General features: G+C 33.0%; 1 protein-coding gene across 5 annotated transcripts in view; it reads left to right on the top strand.

The window, feature by feature from the left end:
* LOC145258202 (rho GTPase-activating protein 7-like) overlaps window positions 1-19471 on the top strand; it is a 671840-nt gene that overhangs the window by 394962 nt on the left and 257407 nt on the right. For all 5 annotated transcript variants that reach the window (XM_080116103.1, XM_080116114.1, XM_080116150.1 and 2 more), the window contains one exon: window positions 17106-17142. In XM_080116103.1, the coding sequence (XP_079972229.1) occupies window positions 17106-17142 (37 nt within the window). The remainder of the gene's footprint in view (window positions 1-17105; window positions 17143-19471) is intronic.

Below are 19471 nucleotides of genomic sequence, written 5' to 3'. Positions count from 1 at the left end.
CTGCAATACACAAACAAATCTGAATGTGATGCAGGATCATCCCTCTTAAACCAAGCACTTTTAAAGCAGAAACTTTGTTGGTTTGGTCACACTGCGTGCTGCAATGCAGACGAGTTCATTCATGAAGCAATAGCTCTAGAACAACTCCAAGATTGGCAAAGACACCTGAGAGGCCAGCTGAAAATGTAGTTACACACCTTCAAAACCGACATCAAACCTACCTCTGATCTACGGTATTTTCTGCTGGTTCTGGGACTGGCAGCCCATAACTATCTTAGCCATCGTGTGTGGCTTGCATTCATTAAGGACACTGTATTTTATGGGAGAAGCCGGCTTTATCCATCTTGGTTGAATGCTGCTAAAAGTCAAATCTCTGGCCGAAACCATTCTCTACACAACAACCACTATCTCCTGAATACGTCTACTCTCCATTGGAAATCAGACGTTCGTTTTTTTTCTTTTTCTTAGCTTGCTTTTATCTTCCACTGAAAACTAAATATGCTTATATACTTTATAAAATAATCTTAATAATCAAAAATCTTTAAATATGTCTATAAAGAATAATTTAATAAAAATGACGCACACATCAAACTTTATAAGAGACCAGATTCAAACATTCTCTGAAACAATATGAAAAATAATTCAAGAAAATAGAAATTACACATCTGAAGCTGACTTTAAAAAAAAGTGTAAATTATAATTAAAATGTCATCAATGTAAATTATAATTAAAATGTCATCAATGTAAATTATAATTAAAATGTCATCAATGTTTTTTTTTGGTTTTTATTTATGTTTTTTTATTTAGAAGTTCAACTGTTCATATGCAAATCCTAATTTTCTATCCATTATAATTTCAGAGATAAAAATAGGGGTTCAAATCATGCTTTTTAATACAAAAGGTTGGGCCTCAAAATGCTATACTGAAAAACAAAAAATATACTCCTTTATTTATTTATTTATTTGCAGACTGTTATCCTCATCATAATTGTTGTTTTACCACATTTCAGCCAACTCCTCCTCTGGCCTTCTTCAGGTGACTAACCGCGATGGGATAGGAATGCTGAGTCTCTTAATTGTATCCTCAGTAATTACTGCCTTCCATAGCTGTTGTTGTCTCCCCACGTTTTTGACCAACTAAAACTCTGGCCTGCTTTGGGTAGGATTGAAACAGTTATGTTCAGACAATGCCCACCTGGAACCGTAGAGATTCAATGCCTCTATCCCCTGTGCCATGGGCCCTGGAGAAGGCCAGAGGATAAATTGGTCTAAACGTGGTGAAACAACTATGCAGATGAGGATAAGTCCGCAAATAAATAAATAAATACACAAATTACTCGTGTCAAAGGATTCCAATAAAAAAATATAAGATTCCTTTGTATAAATTTTCAGACGATCATTGAGTATTCATGTTATTTGGATTCTTCAGATACATGGCATAGTGGATAACGTATTTGGTAAAATTCAGTTGTAAATTGCACTCTTCTGGAGGTTGATGATTCAATCCTTAGTATGAGTGACACTTGATTAAAAAATATAATTTGAATTACTTAGGACTTCTATTCAGCCATTATTACTTAGGACTTCTATTCAGCCATTATTACTTAGGACTTCTATTCAGCCATGGCTGACAGTGAGAGCATGCTACCCCGATGAAGTAAAGTGTTCCATTTGAAATTCTGTGCAAATTCTCGAGTTTGACAGAAAAATTCTCGAGTTTTACAAGATACACCTGAAGTTCGGAGGTTGCATCGACCGAAATTTTGTGAAAAAAACGCTGAAGATAAGAACAATAGTCTGAAGAATCCAAATGATACGAATAGTACCGTGTGGTGAAAACTTTGAAAAATGAAGTTTAGACAATTGACGTCATTTGCTTAAAAAAGTATTAACTGTTGTGGAGAGATGGGTTCATACCTTCTCCCAGAGTTACTTTACAGCCACTTCCACTTCTCAGCTGATGGTATCTGCTATTTCCAAATAGTTACCCATTTAAGTACTGATCAGGTTCAACGTTGCTTAATTTTTCTGATCTGCTGAGAACCTTTATTTCAAGATAAAGAATCCTATAGCAGTCTGCATACTTCTCAAAAAATGTGTATTTCTATAAAATAAATAATATCAGTTATTATTGGCATCTCAGTCTGAAGGGACCATTCCGATTGCATTTCTAACTCCCGAGATGAAAGCCTTGGCTAAAAATATAAAAACCCTGTTTACCAAAACATAAGAATCTCTCTTGGCCTCTCATGAGATTAAAAATAAATAAACCACAAACCAAACATTTTTTTTGTCAATAACTCTTTTTCTTTTTTTCCTTTTCTTTTTTTCTTCCTTTCTTCCTTTTCTCCTTTCCCTCCTCTTATTTCTCTAATTCCCTATTTGTCTACCTTACTCTTACTCCCCCCCTCTATCTCTCTCTCTCGTATCCCCTTTTATATATAGTATTACCCCTTTCTCTTAAATCCATGTCTCTTATTCCTCTACCCTATCCCACACCTGTACCAGACAATTGTTATCACTAAAATATGAAATTTCAGTAACATTTACTTTCAAAACAACCATCAAAACATTTTGAGCAAGTTACAACTTTGATCTTGGATACCGGAAGTTAAGTGTCCACTTGATCTACATAATTTGGCATTTCTTGATCCAATTAAAAAAACAAAAAACAAACTATAAATCACCAAATTAAGGCTCACATAGTTAGATGAGAAAGAGGAACCGCCTTTTTTTTCTTTCTTTTTTCTTTTTTTTTTTTTGATTCCCCCCTTTTAATTATATCTCTAAATTAATGTTGTTGACATAAATCCTATTTTTTGGTCTCGGTTAACGGAGGATAAATCCTTCATATTTTTTATTTTTGTTAGTAACCAGAGTTCCCCGTTTTTAAGGAGCTGGTTTCCTCCCACATTAAAAACCGACCCTGTGTCTAACCCTGCCCTCGGGGAGAGGCAAGTAAAAAAAAAAAAAAAAAAAAAAAAAAAAAAAAAAAAAAAATTTCTTGTTTTATATAAGTCTTGCACAAACATTAAACATGATGAGTAAAAAAAGTAACAGAACGGATTTTCTAGGAAAACTCCGGTTGATCCCCTGGAGGTGCCTTTTGGGTTAAAATGGCTAAAATTTACACTTGTGCTTTATTAAAAAAAAAAAATTGATGCCTTGGATTTTTATAAAACTTTCTGAAAAGTTGTAACTGATTTCTATATAATTTTGTTTGTGTATACTTTGTGATAACTCTTGGATGTGACCCAAGCGCTCTTTTAGGGCTAATAAAAACACTCCATTTTTGGGACTATTTTACCATATTTGTCCAAAATTTTATGTGTATGTCTATTTAGCAGTTTTGCATGGTGCTGAACTCAAATTTAAATATGTTAAGACCTTAGGGACTTTTGGGGTTATATGGGGGAGAGGCAAATGCTGAACTTAGTCATTTGTTTTTTTGCCTCGTTCACTATGCACTCATGGGGGACCATGCATACTTCACTTGTTTATATATAATTTACTTTATTTATACAAACATTAATGGCTATTTATGTGCATACATGTTTCTGTAATCACCCCTATCGAGGAGATTACGTCTTCATGGCAAGAATTATCCTCAATAACTCTTGGCCTGAAGACGTAATCTCCCCAATACGGGTGATTACAGAAACATGTATTCACATAAGTAGCCATTAATGTTTGTATAAATAAATTAAATATATCTGCTCTGTTTACTCATTGAGCACTGTTTGGTAGCCAGCACTGTTTGGTAGCCAGCACTGTTTGGTAGACACATGTTGTTTCATTGGATGTACTTCTAGGAAACTAAACTCGACTGCCATAAAAAAAATATATATATATATTACTAGAATGGCGTCCGGCATTGTCTGGTTGTAAAATACGCTTAAATATGATATTTTAATTTAAAATATATTTTGATTTATGCAGATTTCATAATAATTATTATAGAGCCAATTCTCTATTGATTATATTATATTGTATCCAATATATAGTAGTGATTTTAAAGTTAAAAAAGTTCTAGCCTTAGTCATTGCCATTTAAGCTATCATCAGACAGATAAGAAATAGTTAAAAACGAACCGACTTTAACATATAAACATATATTTGTACATGCGCATAGGGGCACTCTAAGTCGACGTCTGCCTGCCAAGTTCAAATTTTATTTAAATTTTGACCCCTTAGCAGCTATTTTTACCGGCTTTTGTATATATGTAAAACAACGATCCACAAAAAATGCAATTCTTTGACTGGTTGCTCAACGAGCTTGTCTCTGAAGAGATGCAGTTTGAAAAAAAATGGAGACACAGACAGACGTAGTGAATTTTATAAAATTAAATTTTTGTTAGGGGATTTGTATAATATGGACACTGTTCTTTCAAAATTCAAATGTTTTCAATTCACATGAAATTTGATCCATACTTATTAAATACTTATTGATCAAAATTCCCTTACTTTCAATTTCTTAAGATCCCTTAAAATCAAGTTAAAATCGTAGACATTTTTCTAGAATCTAGTACCTTTTAACGTACACTATCAGGAGAATCACCAGAGAAGATCTACTGGTAGTATCTGCAAATGTTATTAAACTTGCCCAGAAATGCATAGATGTCAACGGGGAGCACTTCCAGCATCTTTTGTAACACAACAGGTAATTTAAACAAAACAGTAAAAAAATGTTCCTTCTCTCTAATACATTTATCTGGGCTACTTTTAAATGGGCCACTCTGTATTACATATAAAAGATGCCGCTGTGGAATTTCCACAGCTCTTGTTAGTCTAAATGGTTAAGATTTGAATAAGTATTCTAGAAATAAGATTTAGTAGCCTGTATATCTGGATTTAAATCTTCAATAGGAGGCATAAAAGTGGTGTAAAACTTTCCTGTTTAAATTAATAAAATTAACTGATAGAATATTCATTCTGAAACGGGTATTTGACTTTCATATATGAATGGAATGTAATTATCAACATATTTCCAATAATTATCAGTGGAAATATCGTCTTCAACTGGTGAATATTTGAAATAATTTCCAATAATTGAAAGAAAATCCCTAATATTTTAAAGAACGCTATTCACTCGAATTTACTTATTTAATCATTTTTTTTTTAATCTTAGATTACTCGTGTCCTTTTTATTTACTTTTTTCTAGAAAACTATGCAGATCAAATTGGATTAAAGAGATTGGATATAATGGTTGACTTAAAGGCAATAGAATTTTTACGTTTCGATTTAAAAGAAAAAAAACTTTATTTATTCATTTAAATTGATATTTCATTTTCGAAACCGTTTCCGATATTGATGTGTCCTGTCTTTGAAATTTCTTTGAGTTAATGCATTAACAGACGTAACACTTTTCCTTTCTAAGAGTTATTCAAGAGTCCTGAGTACAAGTTTTAGTGAAAGATTTTGATCATAAATTAATGATGTAATCTCTTGAATCAAAAGTGATGATTAATATCATAAAAAACATTCTTGAAACTTTTTTTAGGGTAGAGGGGGCTCACCACTTAGAAAGGTCCAAAGGCCACTCGAGGTTAATGAATAAATAAATTAAAAAAATTTTTTTTTTTTTTACATCACAATTTATAAGATGAGTTATTTACCAATTGCTGACTTTATTATACTATATATATATTATTATATTTATGGTTATTCAAGACAATTTGAATCTATAATGGCTTCGGGCTAATGATCGTGTTATGATCAGGTGGATGCATACCTGAAAACTGAAAAAAGATTCCATAAATTGTGTTTTATCACAGATTTGGTATTCACAAGAGTATTATGCAGTATAAGAATCAACCTTCTTTAGGTATATTTTGTCGAGAATCTGTCGAATTCTGGGGAATCTGCATGGAATTTCGAACGAAACCCTTTATTTAATCCATGAGGGTAGCATGCTCTCATTCTGTCAACCATGACCTAAGTAATGGTATTTCGACTGTCAGCTGCACTGAGAATTGAACTTTCAACCTCCAGAAGAGTGTCACTTACAACTGAATTTTGCAAAGTAATTTATTCACTATTCAATGACTCCTTGTGAACAGACTCCTTCTGAAGAAGCTCGGAGGTTTCATCGACCGCAACGTTGTGCAAATGACACTCAAGATGGAAACAGTAGTCTGAAGAATCCAAATAACACGAATAATCAGTCCTCATCTCAAAAAAAAAAAAAAAAAATCAGAAACCCTCAGTTTTTTTGTTTTTATTTTTAATTTATTGAAAAAAAGGTTTGTTTACAGCAGGTGTCTGTTAACTGTCAACTTATTTTAAAGGTCAAGTGGGTCTTCTACCATCTCTGCTGATATCAGTAAGAGGACAGTAAAGTGAGCCGGATCTTATGGGACAAGTTGAAATATAGAAATCTAAAAATAAAATTTGGCGCTTCTATATTATACAAACGAAAAAAAAATTGAATTTCAAGTGAAACAAACGGTACCTACGTAATTGTCGCAAATAGTAACATATCCAAAATTACGAAAAACGATATTGTAGAAAAATAATTATCAATGGAAAAAAAATGTTGTGAAAGGATGTAAAATCACTATATTGCACTTACAAAAAAAGAGGTAAGTTGACAGGGGAGATAATTCAGTTCCATTGTTTACGTTATGTGACCAACGTAATTCAAAATGTCGGACAAAATTTATTCCCTATGTAAACTTTTATCAAAAACGGGTTTTCATTAATAATTATTTTTCTACCATATCGTTTTCCGTAATTTTTGGATATGTTACTATTTTTGAAATGACAAGTACAGAGGCACCATTTTGTTTTACTTGAAATTCAATATTTGGTATATGTGCGGTTGAAGACCTTTAGAATCTGCTGCAGGTGTTCTTCTGAGATGGGCGCTATGCAGTTGTCATTGGCGTATTGGAATTCCATCAGGGTTGAAACTGAGGTTTTGCTTATTTCTTATAAAAAAAAAATATTAACGCGCTCAGCCCAGAAATCGATCAATTTATTGGATTTCTTTTCACGTTCACTAGAACTGCAAGAACAATGGGGATTAGCATCAGATGTAGTTGAAAAAAAAAAAAAAAGAATGAAAACAAGCTCAAATGAACCTTTTAATTTATGCGTTAAGCCATCTGACGACCGCAAAAGTGCATGAAACCATCGTTATACCATTTTAAAAATGCATACTTCTTTTAAGTACTGTAAAGCTCTGTCTGAGAAGATATTGAGTACTGTATGCAAATCAAAATCAAAATTCTCATGATAAAATGGCAATACTCACAGTAATGTGTATGCAATATTTATTAAGCTTAGAAGAAAGTTCTTGCGCAATTTTTAATTTTGATTTCACATGATGTATTTTCAAACAAGTTTTCATTATAATACCTTTACTTTATATATCATTTTAAAGAGCGTTTTCCGCTCTAATAGTTTAAATTACAAGCATTTTAAAACAATCGTCTTTTCAGAACGTTGAATACAAAATGGGAGAAAAAAATTTTCTTATTTTGATTCAAGCTAGGCCAAAAAGCTGCTGACACAGCTTGCGATACCAACAAAGCATTTGGCCCAGGAACCACTACTGAACGCACATCACAATTGTGATTTGAGAAATTTAATGGCAGCGATGATTCTTGAAAATGATGAGCGTAGTGGTCGGTCATCAGATGTTGACAATGATCAATTAAGAGCCTTGGTCGAAGTCAATCTATGCACAGCTGTTTGAGAACTTGCTTTTGAATTAGACCTAACGTATACGACGATTTCCAACCACTTGAGAGAGATCGGAAAGACAAAAAAAAAACTTTATAAATGGGTGTCTCACAAATTGAACGACAACCAACAGAAGCGTTGTTATGAAGTGTCATCTTCCCTTTTATGCAACAAGAACGACCCGTTTCTCGACCAAGTTGTGACTTGCGATGAAAAGTGGGTTCTTTATGACAACCAGCGATGCTCAGGTCAATGGTTAGATGCCAACAAAGCTCCATGACACTTATCGAAGCCAAAGTTATACCAAAAGGTTATACTAATTGTTTGATCTTCGACCGGTATCCTCCGTTACATGTTTTTGAATGCAAGCAAAATCATTATGGTGGTAAAGTACTGTCAACAAATGAATGAAATGCGTCAGAAACTTCGAAAACAACACCCAGCATTAGTCAATAGAAAAGCCCAATTCTGCTCCACGACAATGCCTGCCCACACGTTGCTAAACCAACCCTGCAGAAGTTGAATAAATTGGGCTACGAAACTCTGTCTCCTCCACCATACTCTCCAGACCTCTCACGTACTGACTACCAGTTTTTCAACCATCTTGACAAATTTCTGCGTGAGAACTGCTTCAAAAACCTAAGCGATATCAAAAACGCCTTCAGTGACTTCATCAGAACGCAAGATTTTTTTACGTTACTGGCAAAAATACACTTGTTTTACGTTGGCAAAAGTCGGTTGATTCTGATTATGCTCATTTCGATCAATAAATTTTTGTTCCAGCAGAGATAATTTCATCTGAATTTAAAATTTAAAAAAAAAAAACAGACAGAACTTTCTTGTCAACCTTGTGTGTGCGTGCGTGCGGAAATTTCTCGAGAGCTTTTTCGGCTATGATCTCTTCAGGAGAAAATCGATAATAAGGAAAAACGATATTGACGAAATTAAAGAGCACTAAGGGGAATTCAGATGTGCCAAGAATTGATGAAAGAAAAAAAAAAACGCTTAAAATAGAGAATTTTTATCTGTATACAACGTTTAAAACCGACTAAAATTGGCACAAGGAGGGGGACAAAAACATTTAACTTTTTTGTCCCCCTCCTTGTCCCCTCCAAATAATTACATAGCATTTGGAGCTGCATTTAGAGTAAATCTCTATTTCTATCTAGAAACAGTCTCTACCAAACTACAATTTTTGGTCTGCAGACTTGAAAATTGATATTTCTGGTACTCTGACCCGTGGAACTAAATCAACTCAGTTTTTAACCGGAAAAATAGCTGCTAACTGGTCAAAATTGAAAAATTGGAGCCGGCAGACGTAATTTGACATATAATGTGTGTACTCTACACATGCGGAAGTATACAGTTATGTTTAACTGCATAAATTTGTCAAGTTTTGATATGCATGTCGTTAGCTCAGATGGTAGCGAATATCACGAGAGAACTAAATGATTTGGTTTCGATTCTAGCTGATGGCACCAAAGTCCCTTTTTTTATATACTTTTGAAATCACTACTACATATTCGGTACAATATATTAACTAGTAGAGAATTGCCTCTATAATAATACATGCGAAATCTGCATAAATTAAAATATATTTAAGCGTATTTTACGATCGGGCAACACCGAGCAGTGTGCTAGTATATGGATTCAGCCGGGGCCTCGAAGACTAAATCGTTTGATGTGCATGAGATAATGTTATAAGAAACGTTTTATGTAATATCTATTCTGATGCTAAGCTTGAGTTAATTTGTCCTTGGTCAATAGGGAGGAAACCCTTCTATACTTAGCCAGTTTGTATTTTTGCAACTGCCAGAGTGCCTCTTTTGGGGGAGCTGGTCCCCCCCACTCCCTCCATTAAAAACGATCTTGTTACATTTTTGCTTTCGTGGTGAAGCAGCAAATACGTTTTATGTATGTACATATAAACACACGCACTACATCTAAACCGTTTCTTTTGAGAAATGTGTACAGATAAAATAAGACTTCCAGAAAACCTCACCTGCATCAACTGGTTTCTTTTATTTTATCGTCGCCCCCCCTCCCCACACACACACGCCGCGCCGCACATGGTCTATGCTTCTTTACATCTGTTTCGTTTTAAGTTGACATGGAGTTTATTTCGTACAAGAGCGAAAGAAAGCAAAAAAAAAAAAAAAAAAAAAAAAAAAAAAAAGAATCAATTCGGGAATCGTATATTAACGAAAAAAATAAGACACATTAAACAGATTATTGCTTTGCAAGGAATTGGATGAAATATATCCAACTCTACAGACATAAACATGATTGACTGCGAGGTTGCATCATTTTTTTCGCTTAGGACTTTTGTTTTTATTCCTTTTCTTATTTTCAAGTATCGCCTTTCTCTCCTCCTCTTCCTAGCAGTGTCCGGATGGAGAAGGGGCGTCTCAGCGAACACCTGCTATTTAAGACAACCTGCTATTATTTCTAGAAGAAATTCAGGCTTTTTTTTTTGTACTGGTGATTTTTTTTTTTTTTTTTTTTTTTTTTACGTTTGTTGTTTATTTTGATTTCTTTGTAACTATTTTTTTTCTATTTCGATGTTTGTCCTTACGTACTTTTTCTTTACTCTATTTTGATACATTATGTTTGTGTCTCCTCCCTCTTACTGTCTTTTTAGATAATTCTGGAGATATCAATTAAATGTAATACAAATAGACCTCCCCACCCCACTCCATCTTTCTTGTGATTTGATCTTATCCCTCTCTCACACATATTGGATTCTCTCTCTCATCCTTTCATATACTGGAATTCATCTATCTCACATGCACATTGCATTTCATCTCTCTCTCTCTCTCTCTCTCTCTCTCTCTCTCTCTCTCTCATTGAAGTTCATCTTTTTTTTTTTGCGCACGGACTGGGTATAATCTTACACATACATTTGACTTTACGTTTTCTTTAAGTGATCGTTTTGTTCTCCATTTTTTTTTCTTTTTTTTTCTTTTCTTTTTGACTTCCGACATTTTAATCTGCCATTTCTTTTTATCGCTTTCTCTGCGTAAAATCCTCTTTACTTGGCTGACATTTGACTTCAGAAAAATCCATCTTCAATTGTTGGATATTGTTTACGGAGAAATTTGCCGCAGGATATTTACCGAGAATTCTTACTAGAATATGATCGACCACTAATATGAGATATTCTTCAGTTTCCCACAACGCAAACACGCCCTAAAAAAAAAAAAAAAAAAAAATGCAAGATCCCTACACGGTTAATTTATAAAAAGAAAACGCAAACTTTCACTAAAACATTCTAATGAAAAATTCAGATTCAAACTTAAAGATTAATGAAAGTACGGCGCAACTAGATTCTAATAACGAAATTCTAAAAACGAAAAAATCGATTAAATAAAACAAAACAATTGTATCTGACTTCTTGTGTCAATTTTAGCTAAAAGCAATGATATCTACTTAATTGGTGTGTCAGAAATTCTTAAATATTACCGCATTGTTGAAATAAAAATGTTTTCTATCTTTATTGTAAAAAAACAAAAAACAAAAAAAAAACGCCATATCGCTTTGGGTATACGTGGTATGATTACAAGGGAAGTAACTCGGTTATGCTAAAAACAATGCATTTATGGTTGTTAACGCACAATTTATTACAATAGTGGAAATAGTTACATGCTATTTATTTTCCTTTGGAACTCTCCGATGTTTTTTAGTCAGACATTTTATTTTTAATTTTCGTCAAATGCTTTAAAAAAATTTTTTTTTCTATTTTATCGTTTGTCTTAATGTTTGGATATATTCATTACTGTCACATGACAGTTAAGTAGAGACCATTAGTTTGCCTTGGAATTAAATATTAAACATTTCGAATTTTGCTATTATAGTGTAGTTGCCACGAAAGTATTCTTAAACTTTTCCAAATAGTTCCTATTTACAATGCCTCACCACGGGACAAAGTTAATCAGAAATTAAGTTCTCCCATTTTTTTCCCCGCATAAAAATGTTAATTATGTTATCGCTAAGCAAACAATTTTTAAAAAATCTATTCAAAAGAACTAGCCTGAGTGCCCTGCGTTGCCCGGGCGTGGAGATATGTATTGAATAATAAAAAAAAAAAACAGTGGTAGTAGGCAGACAGGCTCGAACCTATACCGCGAAGAGGAAAAGAACGTGAAAAAAAGAAACATTGTGACGTCTTTGCCATGGCGTCCATTAAATTAAGGCTAGTCAATCTGAAAGAGGGGATCACTTTCAAAAATATCAACGAAAAAAAGCGACCCCCTCCTTGTAGAAAAGTGACCAGTTGAGGGTTAAGGAATTAATGTTTTTAGCCAATTTTTGCATATTTGTCGTCCGAAGGGTCGAGCTTCAAAACGATACTGATCTCGTGAAAATCCATCGCCTCTGTCAAAAGTTGTAGGCAGACATACAAACATACATACATTTAAACAGGCAGGTGAGATTTATATGTATAAAGATGACCCAAATAATATAAACAAGAACAAAGAAATTTTACCAAAATCTAAAAACCAAACACAAAAACATTCAGACATCATGAACAGTCAGATTCCACACTCTGAAAAAAAAAAAACTTTCGGAAGAAACATATCTGACTTGAGGTGGGGGGGGGGAAGGTTTGACTTGAGATGACCATTGTAATAGTTGAAAGGTCGTTAAGCACCAACAAACAAAAAAAATCTTACTTCTCTGCTTTTCTCTTTCTTATCAATTATCTTTCCTTTATTCTGTATAAAAACATTTCCTTTTTTTTTTTTCTTAATTATGGGTTTTGAATATCTGAAAAATGTATATAATATACTGATCCATCATAAGGACTAAATAAAGCCTTTATCACATAAAGATTTTCTAGTTATTTTTTTTATCATATCCTAGCTGACTAGAGTATATATCCAATACAATTAGACCAATCAAGAACCATATCACTCTATGTAAAAAAAAAAAAAAAAAAAAAACCCCGAAAACAACAACAAAAAAACATTGAAGATGTGGTGCAACTTTATTATGTGTCTTTGAAAAAGTGCATCATTACATACTTATGTATCGTGTCGAAATTAGTATAAATTCAAAAAATTACGAAAAATTGTTCTGTAGAAAAATAACTAAGTACAAATAGAATTTTTTGAAGTTGGGATTTTTTTTTTTAAAACTCTTTAAAAGATCGAAAACAGGAGGAGACAACTGCATTCTATCGTTTAAGTTTCTTTATGTAGATTTCAATGACACTGTCTTTTAGGTCGGCCATCTTGCTTTTTCTCTATCTCCGGCATGCTTTTTTTTTTTTTTTTTTTTTTTTTTTTTTTTTTTTATTTCCAAAAATCAGCTCTAGCATATTTCTACTGGACCATTTTTCGTAATTTTTGGAATTTATACAAATTTCGACATGACACTAAGTACGTAATGTTTTTCCTTTGTTCGAAAATACACGATTGGATCAGACAACACATTATAGTAAAGTTGCACTCAAGATATCAAAGGATATATACTTACCAGTCAAAACCTTGAAAAGAATATTCTGTTGTCCTAGTCCTGGTAATAACTAGTTAAAGGAAACGCCAATAAATATTTGAAGATATTAAGAACTTAAAAAGTTTGGCTTTAGATGACCTGAAAAGGGTTGATATGTCGTCAATCCTTTAAAGTCTGCATGGAGTGAGACTTTTAAGCTTGCTTGATAATAGTTGTCACTTGATCTGTATTTGCTGTAATTCAATGGATTTTTCCCCCCATGATATTAATATTAGACACTATGCCCTCATCAAAATATTGTCATGCACCACTGGTAAGGCGTTGGCCTCTATCTTGGGAATCTTTGTATTAACATATCCGTCTTCTAAGAAAGCAAAGAAAATATGACAGGTTGGAATTTTACTTATATTTCATATCTTGCCCCTCGAGTGATGGAGAGCCTGCCAGCTATGCTTTGTTCATTAACTATATTCTAGATCAACAATATATATATATATATATATATATGTATACATATATATATATATATATATATATATATGTATACATATATATATATATATATGTATACACACACACACACACACACATACTAGCAGGGAAACCCGACGTTGCCCGGGATTGAATGATGATCAACAAATGTTTCGCCCTTCCATATTTTATTATCGAAATCAGTGAATTCGCCCATTTTTCAATCAAATTGATTAATTGCCTGCTTTTGTTGGGGACCCACCATGGTGCACAGCGGGGAAGCTTTACATGTCGCAGTACCTTAGTGCACAATACATTGTAGTTTACATTGCACTGTAAGGAACCTACTGTTGATTTTTTAATTTTTATAAAATTATTTTTATATATAATGGCTTGAATTAAAGTTTAAAATGCAAAAGTCAAGCGTCATGGTTCAATTGTGCTATTGACAGAAACACTCATTTCAAACGCGCCTCTGTCATATCAAAGAACCTACTGTTGATTTTCGTATGTCGGACCTTTTTGCTTATGTGGTAAGAAAACCTCCCAAATGCAATTTGGATGTTAGGCTATATAAGACATTAACTTTAGACAAAATCGACTGTTCTTTGCTTCATCAGATTTTTTATTATTATTGATATTTATCGGAAATATTTCGATACAAAATTTATCTAGGAACATTACCAGGAACATAAAGTATATTTTTGTGAACTTAAAATATATATATATATATATATATATATATATATATATATACCCAGACGTTTGAGTCCATGGGGAACGAACTCACCATGCCATTTTCAGTGTGGGAAATAATTACTGCCAGTCAAAAGATTTGAACAGTTTTAAAGTCACCTTTTACTCTGCATTCTTGTATTCAACCTCTAGACCACCATCAATTAACAGGGGAAAAAAACGAATTTAAATGTCAAATCGATGAAATCATCTTCAGAGAACTGTTTTGCTATCAATGATTCATCAGTGTGGCTGAACGTAACCTTCAAACCGACACAGCAGTCACTACCAACTGTGCTTGGTTGTTAGCAAGACGTTGCTCCATTTGATTAGCCAGTGTCTATAAGTAGAACCTTCCAACTTTCGATGATCATACTCTCCTCGTTATATCAAAAATATTGCAACACCGTCTAATACTTATCGTTGGCAAGGTTGAACTAGTTTCTTTTAAGCTCTTTAAATCAAGTGGCTTCATGCCTTGTTCAAAGATTTCCATTAAAAGCAAAATGGAGCCATCGTATCTGCTACTAGAAGTGGAAAAACTTATATCCTATTTAAATTAAATAATTTTTTGTCTACGATTTTTATGATACTGATAACTGAGAAGACTCAATTTTTCTTGTGTGGACCATTCGAGTTGTTTTTTTAATGCAACTCTGAAGTTCTTCAAACTTTATTGGTTGGTGGTAGTGGAATATCTACCCTCAAATCAGAAGCTCACTGGTTTGAGGTTGAAAGCGTGGAGTGGGGCAGGGTGGAGGTGGTGGTCGAGGAGGTCAACTCCTCTTGCATCCTCTTGAGATTAAATTCTCTTTGAATAATGCTTCCTAAAAAATTGACGTACATGTTCGATACTTCCATTATTGGCCATGAAAAAATGAATTATTTTGGGCAGATTAAAAAGAAACATTTTGTTTTTATATCTTGTATGTTACAGAATTAAGATTCTATGGAAAGAATAATTCAATAATAGACGATATTTGCAATCGAGAGTTAAAAAAAAACAAAAAAAAACAGCTTTTGAATCACTTGTTTATGATAATAAAGAACCTTAGAGTTTTATCATTGTGGTTTATGGATTTAATTGCTCGACTATTTCTTTTTTTTTTTTTTTCTTTGTCCGCCATTTTTTACTATTCTAAAACAAAAAAAAACTCTGCGTTTTCTACTATATCGGGCATTTGAACATTACACTTTACTATCACCTGAAGGAAAACGTGCCAAACATTACCACCATGGTGCGTACAAAAAAAAAACAAAAAAAAAAAAAACGTATTTCCTGATGAAGATTCTGTTATGAATCGAAATATCGAAATTAATTTTAATAAATAAATGTTTATTTATTGAAAAAAATTCTGCACTTGTTTTGGTCTTTAAAACCGTTAAATTTTGAATTTTTTCATTCCACATCAACAGTGCTTATAAACAGTAGACTTTTATCACTTAAAAAAAACTGTAGCTTTTTTTTTTTTTTCCTATAAATTATTTTACTCACTCGGTTTTTTGATGCAAGTCATATTCAGTGATTGCTGAGTTTTGACAATAACCCGTAGTGTTTCTTTGGAGTCCGAGTGACTACAAGTCTCTTCAGATTTCCAACCCTCTCCATCTCTTTCAATAACGTTTGCAAATTATTTTGCGTTATTGCAATAGGCCTTTGTCAACGATTTCTCAATAGCAACAACTGCTGATCTTTGACATTTGAGTAACAAGAACCCTCCCCAAGGTTTAATATTCTTATATATTCCGTGGAGGTCTGGTTCGTGCTCTTCCTCTTCGGTCTTTCTCTCCTTAGCGACTTTTTACAACAATCTTATGTTAAGTAAAATGCGTGCATGTTTTTTCCCCCCATTCATATTTGTGGCTGGTAAGCTTTTGTTGGTTATGTGGGCCAGTTTCTGCATTCCAGGATTTTCTTTAATATTTCATCTGTTTTTATCACTGTCATTCTTTTTTCTTTTATATAGTTTTGGTCTTTCCTTTAATTCAAATGTCTCTTCGTTGTTTCTTTATGGGTTTTGTTAAATCGCTAGGAAGAACTTGCAGAAAACACCAAACATGGTTAGGTACAAACATCTTTAAAAAGAAAATAAAATGGTGCTGCCAGTGTCCTACATTGTTGACAATGGTCTTTGCGCTTCATAATAGTCCAAGAGATTTTTTTTTTTTTGACTCATTAAAATAGGCACCAACCCCCTCACGTACATGTACGTACACGTACACACACAGTCTCGCTCAGCAGTGTGTGTGTCATTGTAAATCTCCATTCCAAAAATTAGTCATGGCTTCAAAAGACCAAGAAATAGTTACAAAAATTTGTCACACACACACACACACACACATATATATATATATATATATATATATATATATATATATATATATATATATATAGCAGAATCAAAGCTTGAGGGTGTGGGCATTATACAAATGTATATATGTATTTAGATAAAAATGACCATTTTTTTTTTTTTTTTTTTTTTTTTTTTTAAGCGGATGTCCTTTAGTGCTTCCTGTAACCATAGCAACTCGTAAAAACTCTGGTCAATTCTTTTAGCGACGACAACGTATTCTTTTGCTATTATGTTTACGTGGGCCACTTGGTATTGTGTATCGTAAGTGGCTATCTGACTTGAAGTGTGGCTTACCGTCTCACATGTTTTCAGTTCGTGTTTGTTCGGTAATACTACCAGGATGCCGCTAACAAGAAAAAGATCAAATTCATTCCCGTTAATTTGTGCCCCTTTCATTTTTCAGGGACTGGAAAAGAGAAAACGAGAAAGACTCCAAGCAGGTAAGAACCTCGTTTTATTTAATTTGCCCTTAATTTTCTAGTCGTTGTTTGTTATACCATTTCCGTTTGGACACCATTTTTTTCTTTTTTGTTTTCTTTGTTTTTTCCGTTTCTTTCTTTTTCACTTAAAATAATTAATTTTTTTGGTAAAAAGTATTTTCTTTTTAATTTTTTTTTTTTTTTTTTTAACTATTGTTCTCGTCTAGAAGACTATTCCAACATTCTGAAACAAAATAGATTGGTGTATACGTTCCGTTAAGTGACGGAGAAACATGCTACATTTATTTTTTTTTCCAAACAAATAAAAAAAGGTAAACTCGAAAAACAATCTATTTTGTTTCAGATTTTTAGATGAGGATTAATAATTTGGATTGTTATGACTACTGTTCTCATCTGTGGCTGTTATTTTCACAATGTATTGGCCGATGTAACCTCCAACATTTTTTTTCAAGTACATCTTGTCGGACTCTAGAAACTATACGGAACTTCGAACTGAACCTTTTTATTCCACGAGATAGATTGTTCTCATTCTGTCAGCCATGACTGGGCAGAAGTCTTAAGTAATGTTAATTTATTATTAGTTAACTGTACTGAGGATTGAACCTTAAAGACTCATGTATAACTGATTATCACTGACCAAATTTATCCGTTGTGCCACATGTCAATGTTGACTGGGGATACTTAAATTATATAGATTCTGAAAGTTCATCGAAACCTATCCGAAGAAGGTCCGAGGTTATATCAGCCGAAATGTTGGAATAGTCTTCTAGACGAGAACAATAGATAATGCAAAACACGTTTCCCTTTTTAAACAAAGAACTATTTACATCATACTCCGTCCAAATTAGATTTGTCCCAATGGTCATTTGTCCAATACTTTTCCCCCGCGATGAATACAAACAATCCTCAGTTTTTATATAATTCGAATCCTCTGGTTTTAATGTTGTATACAATGAATTGCTTCCTTTAGTGTTATGCACAAACGAATAATTTACACACACACACACACACACACACACACACACACACACACTTATATAGCGTTCGTGTGTATAACTCTCCTACAGCCCACATCACTGGAGTCCAGTGGCACTGGACCGATTATGACCAAACCTAGCATGATGATAGTCTCAAACCTTGGGGATGGTGCACACTATTTTTCAAGGTCAAAGTCAGGATTTTGCTGCACGCGCGAGTACGACCGAGGCGGGGAACCGAGCGTACAGCGAAGTCCCACGTGAAGTGCGCGTATCTTTGTTCATAAGAGTTGATCCGGTGAAACCTTACTATGTTTATATAATTATATTTAATAACAAGTGTGTGTATATATATATATATATATATATACACATACACGTTATTAAATATTATATAAGCACAGTAATGTGTGTGTATATATATATATATATATATATATATATATATATATATTACACACTTATATATGTTCTGAAAGTGTAAAAGTTAAGCTTAATAAATCGTTACAATTTTGAAATAGGCTTATAACATATTTGTTTTAAGAAAACGCATATATATATATGAATAGACATTTTGGTTACATAGTTGCAGACATGTTTCGACTATAGCCTTATTTTGGCTTAGCTTTATTAAACAGTTGTTAGGATTTTTTTTTTCATCCTAACACTTGACGAGGGTAAACCAAAATAGGACTATAGCCGAAACATGTTTACACATATATAGCCAAAATGTATACATTTTCCTTTATGCTAAATACATATGTATTATTGGTTTATTTAATATTCTTAGATTATCAAATAATATATCATTGTGTATATATTTATATATGTTCCATTACTTACCTTAATATTATTCAATACAGGAGTAGAATTTAGTAGCAGTAGTATGAAAGTACACTTATGGCAAACAAATTAAGACAATTTTATGTTTTGGTCCTTAATAGCTCATCAGGCTAAGATGATATACATTTTTTGGTAAATGTTAAAGGTCGCGGTTCGAGGAGAACGTGATAAAAATTTAGTATAAGCATTAAAAATGGTTTAATGTTGATTTTGTTAATTATTTTTTATTATTATTAAATGAGGAATAATTTAGAGTTAAAATTTGAGTTTTTTTTTTTTTAGATAAACACGACATCCGGTCAAATTAGGTTGCCATTTTGCTTTTAGCTTAAGCTGTAGCTGTATAAATTGCACAGTGTTATTTTCCTTTTTGTGTCGGTCATATATTTTAATCGACTTATTTTATGCTTTTTACCTGCCATTCCCCCCCCCCGGGGCGTATATGTAGTCATGTATTCTACATAGAACTTTAACAATTGAAAAAATAAATTTTGTAAAATATAGATATC

Source organism: Euprymna scolopes, chromosome 3 (assembly GCF_053919585.1).
Source record: "Euprymna scolopes isolate OS-2025 chromosome 3, ASM5391958v1, whole genome shotgun sequence".
Lineage (NCBI taxonomy): Eukaryota > Metazoa > Mollusca > Cephalopoda > Sepiida > Sepiolidae > Euprymna > Euprymna scolopes.
Note: the sequence above shows the minus strand (reverse complement) of the source record. Positions and strands in the feature narration are given on the sequence as shown.